The sequence below is a fragment of the Emys orbicularis genome, chromosome 3 (genome assembly GCF_028017835.1).
Source record: "Emys orbicularis isolate rEmyOrb1 chromosome 3, rEmyOrb1.hap1, whole genome shotgun sequence".
In the NCBI taxonomy this organism is placed as follows: Eukaryota; Metazoa; Chordata; order Testudines; family Emydidae; genus Emys; species Emys orbicularis.
Window position 1 is genome coordinate 2,968,826 of NC_088685.1, and position 22,745 is coordinate 2,991,570.

A 22,745-nucleotide genomic window follows, 5' to 3' on the forward strand; every position below is an offset into this window, starting at 1 on the left:
GACTTCGGTCTGCAAGGCTGTCTACCCACACAACTGTTACTGCACAGGCAGTAAAAGTTCCTCTCCACCACACACAGACTGCCCTCTAGTGATGACCATATATATATTTTTTTGGCCTGGATTACCACAAGGATGCTAGTTGGTTCCAACAGGTTTTGTGATTCTTCTGGTGTGGATTTTTATGATTGTTAACATCTTTTTGCAACATTTTCTCTGTAATTGTCAAATGATGAAAATTGCGTCAGTAGTGCTCCCCTGAGCACGAAAGCCGCACTGTGACTGACCGAATGTTGTTGATGACTCGGGTCAGGAGTCAGTTCAGGAGAATCCGTGCAAGAATCTTGCCAGCCATGGAGAGCAAAGAGATATCATGGTAATTATCACCGTCACTCTTTGAGCCTTTATGCTTATAGCTAGTGACTATGTTGGAATCTTTCAGTTCTTGCGATATGATTTCTTGAAGACAGACATGAAAGAAAAATTCAGAACGCTTATCAATGAGACGATTTCTTTCATGTTTGAAAACTGAAAAGGCATCGGGACCTGGAGTTTTGATACTTTTCATTATCTGAACAGCCTTTAACACCTCAGCTCATGTGGGTGGATTGGCAAGTGCAACAGATGTGGACAATATCTAGCAACTCATCAGAAACAGTAAATAAACGATTAAGTAGTTTTCTAAAATGTTCACACCACCACTGGTGGATGGCAGTGCAATATGTGATTAGCGATTCACCATCAGCACTCGTTAGTGCTGTCAAGGCAGATCAGGTAGGGCTCTACACAGCTTTGACTACATGACAGGAATCTTTGGGGCCATGTTTATCAGCAAGGATCTGTAGTTCATCTGCTTTACAGTCAAGCCACATATTTTGCATTTAGCAGACTTTGCACTGGAACATGCTGAAAGCTGCCCTATATCTGGCCTTTTTCGACTCAGAGCGGGTCAGCTAAGGGCTCGGCAGGCACTTGTCACCTGACATCAAGGATATTCACTATTTCAGGATCATTATCAAACCACTCTGCATAATGGTATTTCACACACCCAGTACAATCCACAATGGTGTTATAAATTGTGTCACGCACGGATACTTATTTGGCAGATGTCATCACAGATTGTTAGCAGAAATTAGCTGTGTTGAAAATTATTCTGAGAAATCTGACAGATTTCAGCTGAGCAATATTTACCTGTTTAAGTGACTGGTTTTTATATATATATTTTTTTAACATTTTCAGCTGAATAGAGAGAGAAAGCTTTGACTGAACAATACGGTGATCAGTCCAACAAGCAGCTCTACATAATACTTAAGTTATGCACACATCTCAGATCGCACTGTCGGACCAACACAAATGCCAATGATATGAGTGAGGGTGCATCCAGATTGTTTTGCATTTGTTGAGGAGTCGGAAGACAGTGTTTGTCCCTTGTGGTCCCTTCTAACCCTATGATTCTATAATATGGTGCTTGACCCATGTCATCAGCAGAAGTAGGCCACTGCTGTTCATGTTGCTAATGCCATGTTTTCCAAGTACGCCACGCCATGCAGAATCACCACAGCCAACACAAGCATTAAAGTCACCTAAAGTAATGAGGTAGTCTTCAAAGGGAGTCAATTGTATCAGATCATTTTGTTCAGAATAAAATTGTTCAGTACCCTCAGAGTTAGTCATTGTCAGTGCATAAGCACTGATCAGTGAAGCGTAACATCCACCTCTCAGGGGCAGTTGGAGCTTCACCCGTCTGTCGTTTACACGGATCGACAGGATTGCCAAACAAGACAAACAAAATTCTTTCTGATTGCAAAGTTGACTCCTGTGTCATGCGGCTGGTTTGGTGGGCATCCCTTTCAGCAGAGAACGTGTACCCAGCACTCTCCTCAGTCAGTTGACCCTCTTCAGCAAGTTGCATCGTGCTCAGTGCCACAATGCTGATACATCATCTTTCAAGCTCTTGAGCAACAGTCTGCCGGGCAGGATGATCAGTTTGGATGATCAAGGCATATACAAATATTCCATGTCGCAACAATGAGTCAAAAAAGGAAACTTTGAGGCTTGTTTGAATTCCAACCACCTGATGAAACAACCTCCAGCCGCAGTACGCTAGTCAGGTCTGTTCGGGATGAGCAATTTTTAGGGCACCTTTTCTAGCTCTCTCCTTGGATTGCGGTCAGCTGTGTTGTCCCTGAATAGAGCAACCAAGTCGATCAAGATGCTGTCAGACTACGGTGTCCCTCCATTAAAGCTTCATTATATCAGTAACGTTAAGATAGATAATTTACAGTCACCCAAGACAAGCCAAACTATTACAAATTACCTATTTTCAAAATCTCTCTCTTTTAAGTCTTCTGTTCTGGGAAAAAGAAACATTTGTGTTGGGCGCAAAATGACAACCACAGAATAATCTGGAACACGCTAAACAACTGGTGCAAAATCTGGATGCTCTTTGCTTCTTAAGACAGCAGTCCCCATGAGGCAGAAGAAGCCCACATGCAACTTGCTAGCAATGAGCATGTCCTTCCAACAGTGCCTCCTCTTGTTCCCTTTTGCTTTATTCTTGGTGAAAGTTCTTCACCACACTCTCCTGGTGGGCTGCCCAATCTGTGCTGTGGGCCCATCATATTCTAGAAACTCCCATGCACCAAGTCAGTTTATAATTTCCTGTAATATACACACAATGAGACTCTTTCAGCCATCTATTATATTTTCCTTCTCCAAAGCGCTCTCTTCAGGGCAGGCATGCACTCCAAACTACAGAACCACCTTCTTTTCCACATCACTTTAGTCCCCCATCACTTCAGCCTCACTTCAGTCCCCAGCAAAATCATGGAGCAGGTCCTCAAGAAATCCATTTTGAAGCAGTTGGAGGAGAGGAAGGTGATCAGGAACAGTCAACATGGATTCACCAAGGGCAAGTCGTGCCTGACCAACCTGATTGCCTTCTATGATGAGATAACTGGCTCTGTGGATATGGGGAATGCAGTGGATGCGATACATCTTGACTTTAGCAAGGGGGGGTTCCAAAGAGGATGGAGCTCGGCTGTTCTCAGTGGTGGCAGATGACAGAACAAGGAGCAATGGTCTCAAGTTGCAGTGGGGGAGGTCTAGGTTGGATATTAGGAAACACTATTTCACTAGGAGGGTGGTGAAGCACTGGAATGGGTTGCCTAGGTGGTGGAATCTCCATCCTTAGAGGTTTTTAAGGCCTGGCTTGACAAAGCCTTGGCTGGGATGATTTAGTTGGTGTTGGTCCTGCTTTGAGCAGGGGGTTGGACTAGATGACCTCCTGAGGTATCTTCCAACCCTAATATTCTATGATCACACACTTTTCTTCCTTATAACCAATTGAGCAAAGTGTTATTCTACTGTAAAAGGTAATTAAAAATGGCATCCCATATTTATTTTGTCTCAGTGACTCCAAATGAATTGCACTTAGTTTACAAGAAAAAGCTGGTTTGATAGCTACCAGTCCTCCAAACTTAGGCTGGGATCTCTACGTTTAAGAGCATTATTTTGCACATTTTGTGGTGACAAGACAATGAAATCAGACAGATGTCTCAGAATAAATAGGTCAACAAAGAAACATTTGTTTAGATAAGTGTCTGTAATATGGCCTGTGAAGTGGTAATAACGGATGTCAACTGTCTAAATACTGACTGGGAAAACTAAAGATGGATGCCTAAATGAAAGATTGCATCATCAGTCAGTAAGACTGGACACTACTCTGGACCGAATCATTGGCAATGAACTTTGGATAAATAGAAGTGGAGATGGAGACCACCTACAGATCTAGAGAGCTTTTAAAATCCTGTTGAGGGTCTATATAAAGAGCAGACAAAAATATTGGCCTTCAGAATACTCAATTTTGCAGGAACATAAGTGTGGTAGGTAATAGTATTAGCACTTTGTATACTGCAATGATACAGAAAAACCTAAGAGATAGGTATTAAATACAGAGGAATTAAATCTCTAATAGGGGAGAGGGGGCAAGTAGGAGTTGCATCTCTTGTGCCACACATCCAGGCTACGTACAGATCTTGATGCTTCTTCCTCCATAACATTTCTAAGATGGAGAGCGTATGCACCTTGTGCAGGAACTGGAGTTCTTTGAGATGTGTCCCCCTATGAGTGCTCCATTTCAGGTGTGCTTGAGCCTTATGCGCCTTTGATCAGAGATATTTGGCAGTTAGTACCCATTCAGCCAACACATGCACCAGGGCTACCCAAATGAATCGCCCTCAGTTCCCTCTTCACTGCCAAGTCCCACAGAAAAAATTCCAAAGCAGAGGGGAAGGACGGTGGATAGTGGAGCATCCATACACACATCTCAAAGAACTCCAGTTACTGTGCAAAATGAGTAAACTCTTCTTCTTTGAGTAGTGTCCCAAGGGGAGCTGTAGTGAGTCTGCAATACATTTCAATGAGTCCTGGAATTCAGGAAATCAGCCACAGAAAGTGGAGGAAGCATAACTGCCTGAACTGGAGAACAGTATGAAATATTCATTTGTGGAGTAGCCTCCTTATCTGCTCTGGCGTCCTGCTCTATATCTACACAGGCCGTGTACCAGAGCATTTTCTATACCCGGGAGATGAATCACCATGAGAAATACCTGGTGATGGCTGAACCAGTTCACAGTTTAACTGCTTCCTGACATAACAGGGATTCATAGATTCCATGGGCCAGAAGGGACCATTGTAATCAGCTAGTCCAGGGGTGGGCAAAATACGGCCCACGGGCCGGATCCAGTCCATCTAACATTTCTGTCCGGCCCACCAAGCTCTTTGGCTGCCCCCCTCGCAATCTCTGGGCTGCTAAAAGTCCCACAGCACAGCAAGGCACTGAGGCAGGCTGCCTGCCTGCCGTGGCCCCATGCCGCTTCCAGAAGCGGCCGGCTGCTGCTGGTATGTCTCTGTGCGCCCCTGGCGTTGGGGTGGGGGAGGGGGAGGGGGAGGGCTCCGCGTGCTGCCCCCAGCATCATCCTCACTGTGGGGGGCGGTGCTTGCGGGCATAGGCAGCACACAGAGACCTGCTGCCCTCCTCCCCCTCTGTGCCGCCAGCCGCCTGTGGTAAGCGCCTCCCGGGCAGAGCTTGCACCTCGCTCTCCTTCCTGCACCCCAATCCCCTGCCCCAGGTCAGAACCCCCTCCTGCACCCCAATCCCCTGCCTCAGCCCGAAGCCCCCTCCTGTACCAAACTCCCTCCCAGACCCCGCGCCCCCTCCATTAATAGAGTAGAAATGTGCGGCCCATGACGACTTACCAAAATATGTGGAGTGGCCCCCCTGTGAAAATTATTGCCCACCCCGATCTAGTCTGACCTTCTGTATTGCACAGGCCAGAGAACTTCCCCAAAATAATTTCTAGAGCAAATTCTAGAATGGGGTGGGCAAACTTTTTGGCCCGAGGGCCACATCTGGGTGGGGAAATTGCATGCAGGGCCATGAATGTAGGGCTGGAGCAGAGGCTTAGGGTGCAGGAGGGAGTGCGGGGTGTGGGAGGGTGTGCGGTGTGCAGGAAGGGGCTCAGGGCAAGGGGTTAGGGTGCAGGAGGGGTGCGGGGCGTACAAGGCGACTCAGGTTAGGGGGTTGGGGTGCAGGAGGGGTGCGGGGTGTACGAGGCGACTCAGGTTAGGGGGTTGGGGTGCAGGAGGGGTGCGGGGTGTACGAGGCGACAGGTTAGGGGGTTGGGGTGCAGGAGAGGGTGTGGAGTGCGGGAGGGGGCTCAGGGCAGGGGGTTGGGGTGCAGGAGGAGTGCGGTGTGCAGGAAGGGGCTCAGGGCATGGGGTTGGGATTCAGGAGGGACGCAGGGTGCAGCAGGGGGCTCAGGGCAGGGGGTTGGTGTGCAGGGTGCAGGAAGGGTTCAGGGTGCAGGCTCTGGCCCGGCGCCGCTTACCTTGAGCAGCTCCGGGGTGGCAGCGGCGCGCAGTGGGGCTAAGGCAGGCTCCCTGCCCGCCTGGCCTGCCCCTGCGCTGCTCCTGGAAGCGGCCGGCACCACGTCCCTGCGGCCCCTGGGGGAGGGGGTGGCAGAGGGCTCCATGCACTGCCCTCACTTGCGGGTACCTCCCTCAAAGCTCCCGTTGGCTGCAGTTCCCCGTGGGGGGTGGCAATCCCGTGGGCTGGATCCAAAGCCCTGATGGGCCGGATCCGGCCCGCGGGGCATAGTTTGCCTACTCCTGTTTTAGAAAAACATCCACTCTTGATTTAAAAGTTATCAGTGATGGAGAATCCACCACAACCCTTGGTAAACCGTTCCAATAATTACTCACCTTTAAAAATTTACACCTTATTTCCAGTCTGAATTTGTCAAGCTCCAACTTCCAGCCATTGGATCGTGTTAGACCTCTCTCTGCTACACTGAAGAGCCTATTATTAAATACTTGTTCCCCAATTAGCTACTGATAGAGTGTAATCAAATCACCCCTTAACCATCTCTTTAAGTGATAGATTGAAGGAGGTCAATCTCTCACTCCAAGGTATGTTTCTAATCCTTCAATCATTCTCATGGCTCTTCTCTGAACCCTCTCCAATTTATCAACATCCTTTTTGAATTGTGGGCATCAGACTGGACACAGTATTCCAGCAGCAATTGCACCAGTGCCAAATAGAGAGGTAATATAACCTCTCTATTCCTACTCAAGAGTCTCCTGTTTATGCACCCCAGGTTCGCATTAGCTCTTCTGTATGCTCTTTTGTACCTCTTAAGTATGGCCTACATTCTTTGTTCCCAGACATATACATTTAGCCATATTAAAATGCATATTGTTTGCTTGCACCCAGTATACCAAGCGATCCAGATCACTCTTAATCAGTGACCAACACTGCAAATAACTTTAGTAGCTTCTGTTTAACATCCTCCAGAGATACTAATAGAATGAAAAGAGTGTTATCAACATATGATGAGACTGCATCTTATGTTTTCCCCAAACGCAGAATATTTACTGAACACCTCTGCCTTTTATGCATTATGATTGATAATCCTACACCATTTCCATCTAGTAATGGACCAATACCCTTGTCAGGATTCTTTTTTTCCTAATACATTTTAAAAACTCTTTCCTATGATTGTGCTCCGCCCTACTTGCTCATACCCAATCCTTGAACAACCTGCCCTCAATGAATGGAAGGAACATAGCACAGCACAGTCTTTGTAAACCCGAGATAAAATAGATTTATGTGAAGTCTTCTCTTCTCAAGTTCATTGGGCTGTGCTTGGTGATGGTCCAAGTTTGCTCCCCATCCCAGAAGAGAGACATGCCTCACTATGGTCTTTGTTGAGAGGACTGGTGGGAAGAGTACACCCGTACAAAATTGTTTGGATCTTTCCACCAATCCAGTGACACCAGGACATCTTGTAGACCTAGAAAAGGCATGTCAAAACAATGTCTGCTTGGAACATATACTGATCTGAGCCAATCTTGCATGCAACTTAGGTATAATCAGGTATGCTGCATGAGGAACATACAGGAAACCACATTCTTGACAATAATTAAGGAAGTCTATACAGAAGTGTGAGATTTGATTGTATCTAAGTAATAAGGCTGACCATAGCGTCAAATCTGTACTGGTACAGATAGTCTCTGGTTGTTGTATAATCTGTTACTGCCCCTATGGACTCTACTTGTAGTGCCAGTATTTGTGAAGGGAATCCCTGGGGTACAACCTGGAACTGTGGGACCGCTGCGCCCCCTTAACTCTCCAGCCTCAGGTGTGTCTCACAAAGCTATGCCAGTGACAAGCAGCAAATCCCTCCAGGTGCTGTGATCACTCAGCCATCAGCATGTGGAGCCCCACACCCAGATAAATTGCATGACTGCTCCCAGAGCCATCCAGCTAGCTATCATACAGAGAGAGGCACCAGCCAATCATCCCAGAAATACACTGGCTTACACTGCTCCAGATTCCCTTGGATAGTGCAAGCTCATTAATTAGTTTGTGACTCTGACAAGGGGTGTAGTGCATGTACAACAGCCCTTGTTAACCTGAGCTGAGATTCCCCAAGCACTTCAACCAAAAGCACACTGTTTTAGGTAAAATATAAAACAGATTTACTAACTACAAAAAATAGATTTTAAGTGATTATAAGTAGCAAGCTTAGAGATCAAAATTGGCTACCTAAGAAATAAATATAGGAAAGCAGTCTAAATTCTAATTTTATCTGTCTCTGTGTCTAATAGATGTTACAGGCAGTTATAGTTCTCAATATTCAGACTGAACTCCCTTCCAGCCTGGGACCAATCTCCCTAGTTTCAAGTCTTTGTCTTCCAGGCGATCTTCCAGGTGTTGAAATGGGGGGGTGGGTAGAGAGGCCAAGGGATGATGACACTGTCCCTCTTTTATGCTTCCTTCCAACTGCTGGAAAGATCCTTGCTGTGCTGTGGGGATGAGGCTGCCCCACTGCATACGTGCCTTCTCTGAGAAGCCTTTGGGATAGTGGATTCTTCTTGATGGACCATTAACGCCTGTCTGGCCAGCAATAAATGCTCCTTTGTTGCTACTGAAAGGCCAGCTGTGGGCATCTCCCAACATATTTCAGTAACACACACAGCAATACCTCATAACTTCACATACAACAGTACATCCAATCCAACAGGATATTAAGGGAGATGGAGAACTGGGGAGTACACCAACCTAGTCACCCTTGCAGCTTGCGGAGATGAAGCCTTGCATGCCGAACCACATAAGTGCATGAGGCCATATGCCCCAGAAGCCTGAGGCAAGCTCACATTTTCATGGTAGGATAGGCTTTCAGGTCTAAAACAATGGTCAACATTGTCTGGAATCTTGTTTGTAGGTGGAAGGCCCTGACTTCTGAAGAGTCCAAGACTGGCCCCTATAAAATCTATCCTTTGAAGCAGCGACAGGATTGATTTCTCCCTGCGTGACCCAGTGTGCCTAGGGCAGCACTCACTGGAAATGCCAAGATCAGGGCAAGCTGCAAAAGGGAGAGCAGGTACTTCCAAGACTGGTGGGTATCACTGAAGTTAAACTACCCAACCAGTCACAAACTGTGCTTCTGATCCCCCACATTGGTTATCAAGAAGCAAAAAAGAAATCACACAGTCCCCTTTATTGCATGAGTAGATTATTGCCTTGGGAGTGCCTTGGGTGCACTCCATCTTTTTCAGCATGCTTGCCGGACTTAGGTGCCTAGGAACTTGATTGCCCAGATACTGAGTCCTTTGAAGCTATGTTCTGGTGTCTCTTCCTCATTCTCAGGGAGGGTGACTTGCATTGGGATTCCACCAAAACAAGAGGAACCTTCCTGCACCTGCTCCAAGCAGAAGAGCTCCGAGGGTGGGAGCAGGGAAGACCATCAGAAGAAATTTAAGTCTAGTCTCCTTTTTGATTCTTTGTTTAAAGACTCTGAAGATTTTGAAGCAGCAACTGGACTGAGGTTGCTCACTCATATCAGTTTCTTGCAGGACTCGCAGGTCTTGAACCTGGTGAATGAGGCATACCACAGCACCAAAACCAGAGCCAAAGGGAATCAAAGAGCATAGAAAAACCTCATTTTATTAAAGAAAACTTAATACTATTGCTTACTTAATACATACTATGACTGAACTCAAGCACCAACTATATACAGATAGACAGAGGGGAAACTTGCAGTAGTTAGATAACACACCCAAACAACTGTCACAATCGGTAAGAAGGAGTGGGGTCGGGGAGGCTCTTCCCTTTATACCATATGCAGTGGCATGAGACAGCAGAGGGCACATGTGCCATTCTGATGGGTACTGCTGAGGAAAAAAATCTCCAACAACAGTGCACTGCGTGTGCACACACTGAAATGGAATGGACATGTGTAATCACTTGAATAAGAACTACCCATTCCTAAACTAACATTAATATTCACAAAAAAATAGACCAGCTAAAAGAGATGCATCAAGATGCGGACACTGAGCAGCCCTGTCTCACAGTTCTGGATAACAGGAAGGCACTGAGTAGCAGTTGGGCTGCTCTGCCCTTTATGTCCTTGGTACAGGAGCACAAGGACATGTGTGGCTGCCAAAAGAGTCTGATCTTAAGTGCATGAGTGCCAAGAGTAATGTATATTATATAAATATCTAGATTTAGACAAGCACCAGAAGAACTTTTAGTTTACATTGATTGATATCTACTTCCCCCTTTTTCAACTGGTTATATATTGCTGTTTTATTTCTAATTGCTGCCTTCACTTTCCCTGCTAATATGATGGGCTCTTAGCTAAAGTTGTCCTTTTTCTTGAACGTGTAATTGTAACTTTCGGGCCATCTAATACACTTTTCTTTAATTCCTCCCAATTCTCAATTACATTTTTTTGTTTATGAACAAAATTGATCAGGAGGAAAAAGTTAATTTTCCTCAGCTGTAGGAAACTTGCCATTTTAAAGCACCAAGCATATATACACACACGTGTGCGCGCGCACACACACAGCTTTAAAATGGCAAGTAGACCGGCGGGTAGCAAATTTGCAACAGAAAAGCTTCAAAAACAGACTCCAACGAGAAACTGCTGAGCTGGAATTGATATGCAAATTAGATACAATCAACTTAGGTTTAAACAGAGACTGGGAATGGCTGAGCCATTACAAACATTGAATCTCCCCATGTAAGTATTCTCACACTTCTTATCAAACTGTCTGTACTGAGCTATCTTGATTATCACTTCAAAAGTTTTTTTCTCTTACTTAATTGGCCTCTCAGAGTTGGTAAGACAACTCCCACCTTTCAGGCTCTCTGTATGTGTGTGTGTATATATATATATTATATATATTCCATTCTATGCATCCGAAGAAGTGGGCTGTAGCCCACGAAAGCTTATGCTCTAATAAATTTGTTAGTCTCTAAGGTGCCACAAGTACTCCTGTTATTTTTGCGGATACAGACTAACACGGCTGCTACTCTGAAACCGGTCATTGAATAATGACAGGTTTCAGAGTAGCAGCCGTGTTAGTCTGTATCCGCAAAAAGAACAGGAGTACTTGTGGCACCTTAGAGACTAACAAATTTATTAGAGCATAAGCTTTCGTGGGCTACAGCCCACTTCTTCGGATGCATATAGAGTGAACCATATATTGAGGAGATATATATACACACACATACAGAGAGCATGAACAGGTGGGAGTTGTCTTACCAACTCTGAGAGGCCAATTAAGTAAGAGAAAAAAAACTTTTGAAGTGATAATCAAGATGGCTCAGTACAGACAGTTTGATAAGAAGCAAGTGTGAAAATACTTACAAGGGGAGATAGATTCAATGTTTGTAATGGCTCAGCCATTCCCAATCTTTATTTAATCCTGAGTTGATTGTGTCTAGTTTGCATATCAATTCCAGCTCAGCAGTCTCTCCTTGGAGTCTGTTTTTGAAGTTTTTCTGTTGAACACTTTAACCTGTCTGGCCATTCTTTGACAGACCTGCGGGTGGCTATCTTAAAACAGAAAAACTTCAAAAACAGACTCCAAGGAGAGACTGCTGAGCTGGAATTGATATGCAAACTAGACACAATCAACTCAGGGCTAAATAGGGATTGGGAATGGCTGAGCCATTACAAACATTGAATCTATCTCCCCTTGTAAGTATTTTCACACTTGCTTCTTATCAAACTGTCTGTACTGAGCCATCTTGATTATCACTTCAAAAGTTTTTTTTCTCTTACTTAATTGGCCTCTCAGAGTTGGTAAGACAACTCCCACCTGTTCATGCTCTCTGTATGTGTGTGTATATATATCTCCTCAATATATGGTTCACTCTATATGCATCCGAAGAAGTGGGTTGTAGCCCACGAAAGCTTATGCTCTAATAAATTTGTTAGTCTCTAAGGTGCCACAAGTACTCCTGTTATTATTCAATGAATGTGTCAGTCCTGTTCCTAGGGGACAGGAATAGATATCACCATTAGCAAGAGTTGGCACCCCATATTTGCAGTCTCAGCAGAGAGGCAAAGGACTGCTGAGGCATGAAGACTAAACATCCTTCTCATCTGGAGATGGTCCCTACACATCAGGTTTGAGGCACATTGGGGCTGCTTCTATTGCAATTGCTTATGCTGTTGAGGATCATTGGATGAGGAGCATTTCACTCTTCAGGGCTATCAATCCAACACTTATTAAAATGGCTAAAAGTTCACTTAAGTTTTTAAAGAAAGTTCCCCCAGCTGAAACACTTACCTTCAGCGTGTAAACTCCCATTCTCCCTGGGACCTTATAGAAAATGCCCTCTTCCCCTCGGGAGTTTGTATGCAGCATAGCATTCAGACATGCAAGAGGAGAAGTCCCACTGAAAACAAAAGCACAGGATTAGCCTCTAATGTTGAAGGAACACTACTAGAGATGATGTTTACTTGGTCAATATTAGTCCTATTAGTCATTAGCTGAGAAACAGGCGTGAGACACTAATGGCCTCTCATGGCCTTTAATACATAAAACATGCAGAGGTGGAGTGAATCCAGCCCCAGAGGGGAGAGGAGCTGAAGTTGCTACATTCAAGTAATGTTAGAACCGATTCAATAGGCACTTGTCCCTGTCCAGGGGGGGAAATTCCAGCCAAATTTAACACCTCAGACCCTCTCTTCAAATCCTGAGCTAACAAAGTAAACATACCCATGGACAGCTTTGTTTTTAAACACCCTAGTTTATTAAAATCCTTCATCTTCAAACAGTGAAATTAGACAATCTGTAGGAGAAAGTAGTACAAAGTCTAGTTAGATGCAGAGAACAAGAGAGAAAGAACTTAATCTGCTCCTGTTCAGTTTTCCTTGAGTTGCGCGCAGAGGAGAGACACTGGCTTGCTATATTGTAGTGGAGCCAAAATAGGAGACAAACAGCTACAATAACCTCAACTGGGGCTTTTGGGGGGGTAACGGGAGAGAAGGTGGGCAGAAGGCTGAAACTCGGGTGGGAGGCTAGCTTCAGAGCAGTCAAAACTTAGTTTCAAAAACAAATATTCAGATCACTATTAGGAATTTATTCTTGGATTTGCTGTGAGCTGTATGCTATGTGGAAAAATGCCAGGTGGAGAGATACCAAAAGCTGTGTGTGTGTAATTATGCACTGTAATGAAATAAGAGATGAGGGATAAGGAAGGGAGAGGAACTATGAAATGTTGCCCACTGAGAAAACTAGTATAAAGTGTTTGGATCCTTAATTCTGGGCCACTAGAACTGAAACAGGGAGACCCATATGATTTTTTTCCTGCTAATCCTGCTTTTCCCCTATGCAATTTACATTTCATACTGCTAAGTTTGCAGGCAGAAAAGTTGGGTGGATAGGGCATGAGACAAGGAGTCAAGTGACCTGGCTTCTATTCCCAAAGCTACCACAGATTAGGCCTGTGAGCTCAGGTAGGTCACTTATCTTTTCTTTAAAAAAAGAGATAATGATACTTACCCTTTATGGTAAGCAATTTTGAGATCTACACATGAAAAACACTATGCAAGAATTAAGTACTGGTAAGAAGCTTCTATCTTCCAGTCCCCCACCGCTCCTATACTGGAGCTACTTACTACTCAAAAACTGCAAACTGATTCAACATTCCAGATAAGATACATTTTTCATCTTTTAATTTGTAGTGAATAAATTTTACTATAAAAGTAACAAAATTAGCCTTGTAGAAGTAAAGTCACCTTGTACCTTCCCCTCCCTCCCGCCCCCAGCTCCATTTGGGATAGGGGTGAGAGGGGAAATCTGGGGCAGAAGACAGTACACCAGTGGTTCTGCCAGCACATGTGCACTCCAGAATTATACACGAACATGTTAAGTGCTATACCTTATAGAGATAAGACAGTTTAGTAGTTAATCATCATTGATGTCTATTACAGTAGCACACAGAGTCCCCAAACAGATCTGGGTTCCACTGTGCTGGGTGCTGTACAAACATACAGGAAGAGACAGACTCCCCAAAAACTTGCAGTATAGGTTAAGACAACACACAAATGGTATACAAAATGGAGAGTCAGTGAGGATTTATTATTATTGAACTTTTATACTGCTGTAGTGCCTACAGGCCCCAATTGAAACAGGGGCCCCATTCTGCTAGGTACTGTGCTAACACATAGTGAGAGACCATCCCTGCCCTAGAGAACTTACAGGCTGTATAGATAAGACAATGGCTGGGAGGGGAAACAGAGGCACAGATATATGAAGTGACTTGCCCCACTCACATAGCAGGCCAGTAATAGAGCCAGAAATTTAATCCAGGTCTCCCGACTCCAAGTCCAAAGCCCTATATTTTAAGGGCAGAAAGGATCACTAGATTATCTAGTCCTTTCTATATAACACAGGCCATAGAATTTCATCCAGTTACTCCTGCACTGAGCCCAATGATCTGAGTTCTGTCACAAATGTAGCCATGGATTCTGCAGTCTGCTAATTCGGCTTATGAAACTGGACAGGTTTTCTGGAGAGCTTTTGGAAACAGATTTGTTTGTAAAATGGCTATCACACCTTACATCTCTAACTACCCTTTTGGCTTTACTAATGCTGTGGGCATATGCAATAGTTCTCATAAGTTTCACTTCTCAAAGCTCAAAGGGGATGGTAACTGTGTTACCTGCTAAACTATTCGCAGCAAAGGACTACTCCAATCTTTCAATATATAATTCTTTACAGGATTAGTCAGCCTGATCCACATATCCAGTATGCTCAGGCATTGTGTCTAGATCCAGAAAGATCTTCAGTACAGAATAAAAAGCTTCACAAAATTTCTGTGTCTGTCATCTTAACTGTCTAAGGAAGTGTTAACCTAGATGAACTTTCCAGCTATCCCATTATTGTCCTTCATTGTAGCACCTGTAGGCTTCCTTGGTGAGACACTGCAGAGTGAGGCAAGCACACAGAGCCAACCCTGAACTACCTTTATTAACAAGCAGGAAGAGAAAAAGTATACAAGTACATCTGATTACTTGTCCAAAGTTTATAGGACACAATGACAATTGAAGTGCCTAATCAGCATCTATAAAGTATCATAACATCCTGAGGAAATTGAGACCAACACAGCACATCAACCCTTATCTAGCAACTGTACCAAGTGCAATGCCCAGCCTGAAAGAGTATGTGTGCACACAGAAGCAGCCACAATGTTGCCAACGTGCTATAGTTTTTCATTTCTAGAAGCCAGTGTTTTATCCATGGCAGTTTCCACATCATTTTAGAGAACACTGGGGCCTTGCTCACAGCTACTATGTTATTCGTTATTTCTGTATGCCTACACTCATTCTCGTGTGTTAACTATTCCCCAACATGCCATGTTTATCAATTCTTTGGACAGGTATCTTGTGTGTGTTTGTGAAGCTCCATGTATATTAGGCACTATGTTAAATAAATTTCTGCTTGCAGTCCTCTTCAGGATTATTGCTTTCAAAGTTTATCATACCCACTGAATAGCTGTATACTGAATGTATTCGCTTCCATTGACTCATTTGCTAATTTCCATTGGTACTTCTAACCCCTTTCCCCCAACATTCAGGCCTGAACTACCATAGTGTGTACTGGACTTATCTGCATCAGCTTGGAAGTTTATTTGGTAGCCTTCAAATATCCACATTTCCCTCACTTAATATCTTCTGAAAATTTAACATGTTCCTTATCCCCTCCTCCAATTCATGAATGAAAAGAATGATAAAAACAACAAGGAGTCTGGTGGCACCTTAAAGATTAACAGATTTATTTGGGCATAAGCTTTCATGGGTAAAAAAAAAAAAAAAAAAAAAAAAAATCACTTCTTCAGATGCCACTGGACTCCTTGTTGTTTTTGTGGATACAGACTAACACAGCTACCCCCTGATACTTAAGAATGATAATTCTTCATTCAAAGAAGAGAGAGTCAACATCCAATATAATAAGAAGATAACTTCTATATCTGAAAAATTTAAATAAGTATATTCACTTTTGGGGGGGGGGGGAGGTTGCTGTGAGGGTTAACTAAATAGCATTTATAATATGCTACAGGAGGACAAACTGCAAAGGATTGTTAAGGGCAGTCAGTAATAGAAATGAGAAAAAGAGTACTCAGGTGTTCTGGGCTCTCAGCCCTCTGCTCATTCCTCTAAACGACTTGACTGTTCAGGTGAGTTATTGCCATCCTGATATTTTGTAACAGTGACCAAATTTAAATCTTTGTTAGTTTAGATTAAGGTATACTAAACATTCTAAAAAATTTAGATCAAACAGAGACCTAACAAATCCCTGTTGTGCACACACGCCTCAATGATCTCAATGAGATTAAAGAAAACCAAGTTTCAACAAAAGTGGTTCATCAGAGTTATATGTGAACAAGGTTTCTGGTTGAAACATGCCCCAAAATGTTTTTTTGTTTCTAAACGTGTATATGTTTGCAACGCTAACATGGCTCCATGGAAAATTTCAACCCAGGGGGGGATTTGTTTATTGGAGTAATAGTCCACACTTTATATTTAGAAATGGTTTATAACAGACAATAGATGTTATAAACATCTTACAGACATGAGAAGTATATATTACAGATATGCAGAAAGTGTTGTAGATGGCTATAAGCAACCTATTCACCAGTTGGACTAAATTAACTATGACATCTATTAAACATTGACTATTTATAAATGGAACCTTAATATACAATGTCAGAGTAATGAATATGTATACATTCATTACGCATAATCACTGCAAATTGGGATTTTTTTTTCAGTTTATGCTTTTGAATACTGTTAGCTTTGTTTATTTTTTAAAATTAATTTCCCATCCTTTACTCTGCATTTGAGTTACGTAGATATGAAGAGTGTTTTCAGTTTCCCTCCATACAATTTTTTGCATTCACAACTGGAGCACACAGAAAACTTGAGGTGAACCATTTGATTAAAAATGCAGTTTAATTTGTCTATTTATTGGAATATCTGAGCATGGAGGCATCTTAAGAATTGATACTGTTTGTACTAACTTCCAAACTCTAGAATGTACAGTTACAATTCAGAAAAAGCTGTGAATGTTAAAAAAAATCAAAGTTATAAAGCATGCGTTAAACTTATTTCACTCAGAACAAGACAACCCTCCTTCAAAATCACCAAAACAAAGAAGTGCACATAAATACACTATCATGCAAATCAAGCTTTTGCTCACACATTTCAGGTTCACAAACAGTTCTAATGTTAATTTGTAAGACACTAAGCATTCCCATGCTGTTAACTTAATTGACATCCTCCACAAACTTCACAAGCAGATTACATTTCAAATTTGCATTGCACTCTAGTGCTAATGCAAACAGCATGCACAAAAAGGTAGATTCAACTAGTGAAAGCTTTAACGCTAATTATACAGCTACAACTCTGCTTATAGACCTGTGTGTGAAGCAAGCTGGTTGGTTTCTTAATTAAGGCTTAATTAAGCAGCTGTGAATTAAGTTCAATTAAGCTTACATACAATAGTAGCTTTAGAACATTAGCAGTGAGTCTTACCTTCTGGAGTTGGATTGCAACCCAAAAAAAGGAGAGAGAGACCCCTTTAAAAACGTAAGCAAAGCAATGATCTAATAATTAACATAAACCCTCATCCCCATCCATAAAAGACCTTCAGAGGAAGTGCATCACTGCACCAATACACATTTCTGAAACAGACTTCAGTAGTACCCAAGCTTGTGGAAACTGAATGTATAAAAGGAGCAGGTGTGGGGAGAGGGGGCACCTGTCCTCATATTATTTTCAGCTCATTTTCAGAGAAGCTCTGACACCGCTATCCACTCTGGACACAGCTACTTGGCTGCTCTTTGATTTAAATTCTAAAAGCTAAGTGAAACCATGCAGACTGCTAACAGACTAATGGGGCCAATGGTACTTTACCTCAGTCCCTGCTTATTTCTATGCAGAGGCGTTGTACTACCAGCTGAGTAACTCATATGGGAGCATACTGGCATAGCACAGAGTTCAACCATGGCTGAAGATGAAAGTGTAGTAACGAAGGAACTATGGACGTTTTTCCATAGAGTTGCCTCAAGGTAGCAATTTGTGTTCTAGCAAGCCTCCTGGTTGCACTGGCTGGACAGGCAAACCACAACATCTTAAGTTCAGGAGAAATGGGTGAAAGTAAATATACGTTTGTTAAATAGAAAATATGGGTCAGTCAACCTTGATAGTGTCTCCAGTAATGAGTTGCCATTTACATTTGGTAGCACCTTTCATCTAAAAGTATCCCAGAACACTTCATTGAGTGTTCATTGACTCCTCTCTCGGCCCAGAACCCTGCAAGAGAGGCACCATGCAAGAAGATGGCAAGCCTAGGGTACAGTATATCTAGCAAGGAGACCTAAGAAACTCACTAATCAAAGGACGGCTAACTGACTAAGAGGAGGGAGGCATGGTGAGCAAGTCTCCTCCACTTGCAAGGAGAGGAAGATCTAAGAAATGGATCAGATTGATTCAGAGGGGACTCATTTTGGCCTAGGAGAGAAGGAAGTATAGCTTCTGTTAGGGTGAAGTCTAGTTTATTTGCTTTCCATTTCATGGGAAACCAAAGATGACTACATTTCTCATTACGGCTTAAGTTAGGGACACACATAGAGTTCAAAAAGCACGTTCCACAAGTGTCCTTTTGCCTTTCTGCCCCAGACAACTTGCTGGCTCAAAATTAGACTCCAAGTTCTACAGGAAAGAGAATGATTGAGGAGTCATCTGATAGGTTCCTATAGTGCTCATCCTGACAGAATCTAAACGCTATTCGTAATGATGAACTATCCCAACTGCCTAAAGAAAACCTCAATACAATAGGTATAAAAGGAGCGGGTGTGGGGAGAGGGTGCACCTGTCCTCAGATATTATTTTCAGCTCATTTTCAGAGCACCTCTGACACCACTTACTTATTGGTGACGACCCCTCAGTTGCCAGCAAAAAGTTCCCATTATTCAGCAGTTGCTAATAAGCAGAAGGCAGGTTTGCATCACTGCAACCAGGGAAGGAAGTGCTGTGACATGCCTTCCCTGGGTGCAGTCCTGCAAATCTGCCTACTGGCCAGGCAGTACAGCAGCAGGGAGTGAGGGCTGCAACCCAGATACTGAGGCTTTCTATAGCAAGTGGGAGAATAGGGGCTTGTGGAGTTGCATCATACCTCGCTCGCCCTGTGCTCTCTGGGGGTCAGTGCTCAGATTGTCCCTGCACTTCCTTCCCTAGGTGCAGCTCCCTGGCATGGCACAGCCTGGAAAGCGCAAGGAAACGTACCATGTCCCTGTGTGCAGGCAGGTTTGCAACCAGGGAAGGCACATCCCGACATCATTCCCTGCCTGCAGCTGGGACGTTTCTTCCAAAACATGTTAATAAGCAGCACACCATTACCAATATCCAAATCCCATTAATGTTAAAGTCAGTGGGACAGGATTGGTTCCTGACAAAATGCTGCTACTGGCTGGAAATTGCCTATATCCGGATTGCTATTAAGCGGAATCTATTGTATTTAGGATTTCTCTTCCCACCAAGGAGACAGCATACTCTGTTTTGTACAATAAATGACCACTCCACATGGCTTTATCGTGAGCGGATAGCAAAAACTGTTATTACAGTTGTATGCAGTGTTGTAGCCGTGCTGGTCCCAGGATATTAGAGACACAAGGTGGATGAAGTAATGTTTTCTACTGGACCGACTTCTGTTTGGTGAGCAAGATTAGCTTCCAAATTTACACAGAGCCCTTCTTCAGGTCTGCCTGAACCTTAGAGTTCTCAGCTAAGACAACAGTGCTGGGAAAAGTTTCACAAATTACTGTGCCAAATACTTCTATGTATTTAGTTCACTCTGCACGGATTCCACGTCCCTCTGAATAGGGAAGTTTTCTCTGACCCAAGAAAGAATTTTGATATGGAAACGACCCAGTCACCTGGTCTACATTTCGCCTACAAACTTTGTGGGTAATAGTAAATGTTCATTACATTAGATACACCACCACAATCTTTATGATTCTATGAAAAGGACAAGTATATAGAAGATTAGGGTTGGAAGGGACCTCAGGAGGTATCTAGTCCAACCCTCTGCTCAAAGCAGGACCAATCACCAACTAAATCATCCCAGCCAAGGCTTTGTCAAGCCTGACCTTAAAAACCTCTAAGGAAGGAGATTCCACCACCTCCCTAGGTAACCCATTCCAGTGCTTCACGACCCTCCTAGTGAAATAGTTTTTCCTAATATCTAACCTAGACCTCCCCACTGAAACTTGAGACCTTTGCTTCTTATTCTATCATCTGCCACCACTGAGAACAGCCGAGCTCCATCCTCTTTGGAACCCCCCTTCAGGTAGTTGAAGGCTGCTATCAAATCCCCCCTCACTCTTCTCTTCTGCAGACTAAAAAAACCTGGTTCCCTCAGCCTCTCCTCGTAAGTCATGTGCTCCAGCCCCCTAATCATTTTCGTTGCCCTCCGCTGGACTCTCTCCAATTTGTCCACATCCTTCTTGTAGTGTGGGGCCCAAACTGGGCGCAGTACTCCAGATGTGGCCTCACCAGTGCTGAATCGAGGGGAATAATCACGTCCCTCGATCTGCTAGCAATGCTTCTACTAATGCAGCCCAATATGCCGTTAGCCTTCTTGGCAATAAGGGCACACTGTTGGCTCATATCCAAGCTTCTCATCCACTGTAATCATTCAGCAAGCATTGATTTTTCACCCCTCTGTACTTATGTGGCACTGATATAAATATTTTAAGTTTTAGATCTACATACGCATATACACCCACCTCCCAAATACTTTTGACTTTTTGGTAAATTCGTAGTAAAAGCTGCTAAATAAAACCAGCAGCTAACCCACAAGCTGCACCCAACTACACTTTTCTCCCCATAAACATAAGCCCTTGTGAAGCTTCTTCTTACCCAACAGCTTAGGTGAATAAATAGGCTTTGTGATTTGCCCTGAAGATCAACAAGCCTGAGCTATTGCAGACCAGCTGAGGGAGTGGGAGGAAGAGTAGCTTTCAAAGCCAAGTACCACTGCATCTTAAATTGCTGGACCCATCGTTCAAAGAAAGGGAATTTAATACTGTTTGCTTATTGAGGATCACCACAAAATAAAAATTGCATGTGGTAATTAAAGCCCTGCTGAGCCCAGACTTTGGAATTTCCACTGAATAAAGGGGGCGAAAAGCCAGGCATAGCTGCCAGGGGGTATAGTGAAAATTTGGTGATATGTCTCTCTTGTTCAATTAAGTTTTCACCTTATTATATGAGCCAGACTATTTTTATCCTGATTGGTATAAGTACTAAAAATGCTCAAGGAACAGAACATAATAGGTGATACTAGATCATACTTTGCTAGCACTGTTATGATGCGTTTGCCCTTTTACTAACAAAGGTACAAAAAAATTCCAGTTTATGGAACAGCTGTGAACAGTCCAAATAAAATTGAAGTGCCTTCCAAAAACCTAAGGTATGCCAGAGCTTTTCATTTTGTGATCTAGGAGATGAACAAAGCATAGAAATGGATCTCTTGCAGCAAGTAAAACTTGGATACTATTCCCAATTAAAAATAAATCTCATCAAAGAACCCAGGAAAACCTTTGTCCTTGTGAAAAAGCAGCAACAGGGAGCAAGAAAGAACAACTCCCACACTGCTATTGGTGCCAATTTCCACTAGAAAGATAACCTTAAAAGGCAGGTAACAGACAGAGCAGTGGATCAATCAATAGGACACATGCTCATTAGAAGATTCAAACTCCACAAAGGAGCTAACCTAAATTTAATGTTAGAGAGGCTGCCCAAAGGAAAGATTACAGGGAGGGGATAGGAACCCACCAGACATACTTCTATACCACCAACTCCTCTATAAGCAGATGAATGCACTTAGTGTACAAATAAGTCACATTTGAGGCCACTTTAAGTTGCAGGCATTAGTGCTGGGAAGAGAATGCCTTGTTCTGATGTATGTAAAAGCTGATACAAATCACTGTTCTATACCACTAGTGGGGTTAGAGTGACCAGTTTCTTCAATTTTCATAAACATTAGATAGCAGCAAGCCCTAGAAGGCAAAATTAAAAAAGCATGCGCTAGTGCACAACAGACAAAACCAAATATTTTAATAATCATATTGCTCCAAGGGTGTGCAGATAATCTTCAAAAACAGAGAACGTATTTTCTATCCTTATTTCTAGCAATCAGGCTCAATAGGGGAAACTCAACTAACATGAATGAACTGGACAACAAACAATTAAAAGAAAAGAACTGGACTCAGATGAGTGACAAGAAGAGGAAAAAATGTCATGGGAGCACATAAAGGAAGCATATGCTTCAGCTGAGGAACAGAAAAAAAAAATTCACCTTGTCTCATACTATAGGTCAAACAAAGAAAGAATCTTCAATTAGGCAGAATATGGCTTTGATCTGAAAGACTCAGGTTCAAAACTAGAGTCTGAATCCCAAAGCCCTGGGGTGGTGCAAAAAAATTCTGAAACATAAAATAAGGAGTAGGAATAGTGGCTACATTTCTTTTGGACAACTAAACCCTACATCCCCATGGGCTTAACCACAAGACAACTTTGTAAATGCAGCCAAAAGTCTCAACTCCATATACATGGGCATTTACCTTTTGGATGTCATCTGTATAGTTAGAATATGCTACAAGCTATCTGTCTTCAAGAGGTTCGTTTTAATAATGGATATTTTATACCAAAAGTCACAAGGGTTAGACATGCCTACATGTAAAGAAGTCAAAATGAACATCTTTCACTGAGCCCAATAGGAACATTACATATTACAACTCTTAGTTGCAATGTACATTGGGAAGGGACTCCAATTTCAACAGGAGCCGTTTAAGGAGATTTATCCACCTCAGGGATCAT

The 22,745-nt window shown here is 43.1% G+C and overlaps 1 protein-coding gene across 2 annotated transcripts in view; it reads right to left on the minus strand.

The window, feature by feature from the left end:
• ASXL2 (ASXL transcriptional regulator 2) overlaps positions 1 to 22,745 on the minus strand; it is a 227,632-nt gene that overhangs the window by 129,601 nt on the left and 75,286 nt on the right. For both annotated transcript variants that reach the window (XM_065401229.1, XM_065401231.1), the window contains one exon: positions 12,145 to 12,253. In XM_065401229.1, the coding sequence (XP_065257301.1) occupies positions 12,145 to 12,253 (109 nt within the window). The remainder of the gene's footprint in view (positions 1 to 12,144; positions 12,254 to 22,745) is intronic.